The sequence below is a fragment of the Anoplophora glabripennis genome, unplaced genomic scaffold (genome assembly GCF_000390285.2).
Source record: "Anoplophora glabripennis isolate ALB-LARVAE unplaced genomic scaffold, Agla_2.0 scaffold428, whole genome shotgun sequence".
NCBI lineage: Eukaryota > Metazoa > Arthropoda > Insecta > Coleoptera > Cerambycidae > Anoplophora > Anoplophora glabripennis.
Window position 1 is genome coordinate 231,234 of NW_019416528.1, and position 3,119 is coordinate 234,352.

Genomic DNA, 3,119 nt, shown 5'->3' on the forward strand with positions numbered 1-3,119 from the left:
TAACTGGACTATACTTTATTTATTTGAAAATGTACAAAATTAATTAAATATTTCTTAAGGATGCATTATTATTCACCAACATTTCAACAAATTTCTCTTGTGATATCGATTACAAGGGTTCATTGATCGTCACTGTGAACATTTAATTCATCGAAATCAGAGTCCAACACCGCCATCCTAAGAACCTTGCGAAAAGCGTTTCTAAACTGTTTACTGGATTTCCAGAGTTCGTATATGATAACCATCGGACAACAGTAAGCCAAATATTCAGGCAGGAATAGTGTATACCAAAGAACTCGCTCTACATTCTCAAAATTAGCAAATATAATAACCATATTATAAAAAATTATTAAGGGCATCCACATCAGTAATATAATAACAGATACAGTTAAGGAGTAAGCCTTATGCGGCGTTGACAACCTTAAGTTCTTCTCCAACTTTTGTTCCTCGTAAGTTACGTATAAAATGCTTATCAGAGCAAGGAAAAAATAACCCGACAAGAAGTGGAAATTAAAGTTATTGTTGAATCCCCTCTTGAGACAAATACTGGCCGCTATCAAGTAGACAAGGAAATGCCCGAAGTAGAAAAACGAAAAGACGTAAAGATACCTCTCCTTGTACCTCGAGAACCAACTTGGTTTAGCTTTTTCCAGGAACGAGTCCATGCCGTACCCCGCGATAAAGCTGAAAGCTAACCCCATAGCGAAGTTCTCGACGCGTATCCAAACACAGTACCAATGAATGTCCATTTGTCCTTCGTAGAATGTTTCCGATACCATATAGTACAGCAGAGGGGTTGATATTATGTAAAGGATGTGGCTGATATTGAAATTTACCAAGTACAGATTGGTTCTCTTCTTGAGTCGCTTGTATTTTAATATGACAACCGTTAAAAATAAGTCTGCCACTATGGCGGCAACGCATAGCGGGATGCTAAAGTAGTCTGTTACGGTTGAGAGGTATTCCAATGGACTGGTACTGGTGGAGTTTGGGTGTAGGTGTGGATCGTCATTCCAGGGTGATTCAGGCTCCATCTCAATCTAAAATAGAGTTGCATATCGATAATAATTTAAGGTAGATTATCAATTTACTTGAGCAAGTGCCCTGTTAGAACAGATACCTGGATTGTTAAAGATAGGAAAACGTAGAATACATTTGGGAAAGAAAAGAAAGGAAACATTATTAAGATGCGAAGAACTAGAAAACAGTTTAGAATCGTTAGTCCATAGAAAATTTACAGGCAGTAAGAAGGAAAAATATGCAGGGTGTTGCATGATAAACTAGACAAACTTAAGGAACAAGATCCTGAGGTCATGCTGAGTAAAAAAGTTATAATATACATGAGATCATTTCTCCATGGTTACCGAGACATGGTCCTTTAAAGTTTAGAAATAAGTACCGGTGATTTTCTATAATGTCCACCCACATTAACTTGTTTCTTTGGAACAGTAAAATTTTGTAAAAAATGTGAGGTTGTAAGATTTCTTCTGTACATTTTGCATAGGTATTTGAAAATTGATCAAACATATTAGCAGTGGCGGCTCGTGGTTTTTTGAGATGGGTGGGCAAAATATTTTTTCTCTCATGTAACTTAATATCATATAGGAATAATTGCACTCTACTGGCCTTCTAATTTATTTTCTATATCAATTTTTTTTAAATTTTCTGTTAACAAATGATCCGCAGCTTTTTTCCTCTTGTTTACATAAAAAAAATCCCATAAATCTTTCAACTAGTTTACCACAATGAACATATCTAAAAACTACTAATAACTGAGTTAAGTATTCAACATCCGTTGTTTCATTTGGGTACTTGACACGCGAAATATAGGTAGAGCATTTCTTATTTCTGAAAATATCACTTCGGATGCTACTCCATTGATGCTCTCTATTAAATCATTTTGAATAGTTTTTGAAAGGCTGCTAAAAACTAAACTTTTTTCTAAAAACACTTTAAATTTATTATCGTATCTTGAAAGTAAATTTGCAAGCTCACGAAAATTGCCTTGATTAATGGAATTATCTGATTCATTATGGTCCTTAAATCTTGTTCTTGTGTAGCTAAGTAAATAATCATATCAATAGAGTGCTTTACAATGTCTATTTTTGTCCACGACTTTATTATGTTTTAAAACATTCTCACGAAATGCGGAATCAAGAAAAGTTTGAATGTTTTTTTCCTAATAATTTAAATATTAATGATGCATATGTATGCTAATTCGATCGCTCTTGTTTTTTTTAATGATTCATTAATATGTTCCAGATCTGAATAGCCTAGATAGTTCCACGGTGTTTTACTTTTTTCATTACATAGTAAGCAATTCTAGCAATACATATAATTTGGTTGTGGTTTCACTGACTGTTAATAACCACTCATATTTATTGTACCAATTTTTACTAAATGATCCGTTACTTCCGCAATTATTTTTATTTGTTAAATTTTTCATGTCAGGCGTAGGTTTTAATTTTGAAATAAATAATTTATCATCGAAAGTCAACGTACTAAAATTTTTATATAATAAAAAAAATTGACAATACATTAACATTGCTACTCACCAATTCGCGAATTTCACTTGCCATTTTGCTTTACTCCAAACTGTTAAACAATAAAAACTTGCCTAAACCACCAATACAAACTCTAACCTTGTCTAGGTTAAACATAAACAAACGACAATCACAAATCGCAAGATGATACGTAAGTACTCGAGGAGTATACGAGTGAAGCCGAAGGGCTTGCCCGGTGCGTAAGTCAATTTACGTATACTCATATTATAATTTATTAAAAATCTGATTGAAATTATTAAATGAAACAAACGTTTTTTTATATCTAACAGTTTCTTTATTATTTGAAGAAAAAATAAATATTGGATTTAAATGTCCTAAAAATTTACATCACTTCCATATTTACAAACTGGAATCTATTAAAACATTGAAAATTTCTCCGCAATCATTCTTAATTCAGTTTAACAGCAACGAGTTAAAAAAAACTTTATAATTATAATTATCATTATCACAGAATATTCAACATAGCACCGTAGATATTTATTTTTGAACTCGATTTACACATTATTATAAAACGGTTTATTATTTCATTTATTAAAATTTGTTTTCTGGAATACC

The 3,119-nt window shown here is 32.2% G+C and overlaps 1 protein-coding gene across 1 annotated transcript in view; it reads right to left on the minus strand.

Annotated features, from left to right (window-relative positions):
* LOC108908899 overlaps positions 1–3,119 on the minus strand; it is a 4,608-nt gene continuing 1,489 nt past the window's right edge. The window contains exon 2 of the mRNA XM_018713079.1: positions 1–1,040. Within this exon, the coding sequence (XP_018568595.1) occupies positions 120–1,034 (915 nt within the window). The 5' untranslated portion in view covers positions 1,035–1,040 and the 3' untranslated portion in view covers positions 1–119. The remainder of the gene's footprint in view (positions 1,041–3,119) is intronic.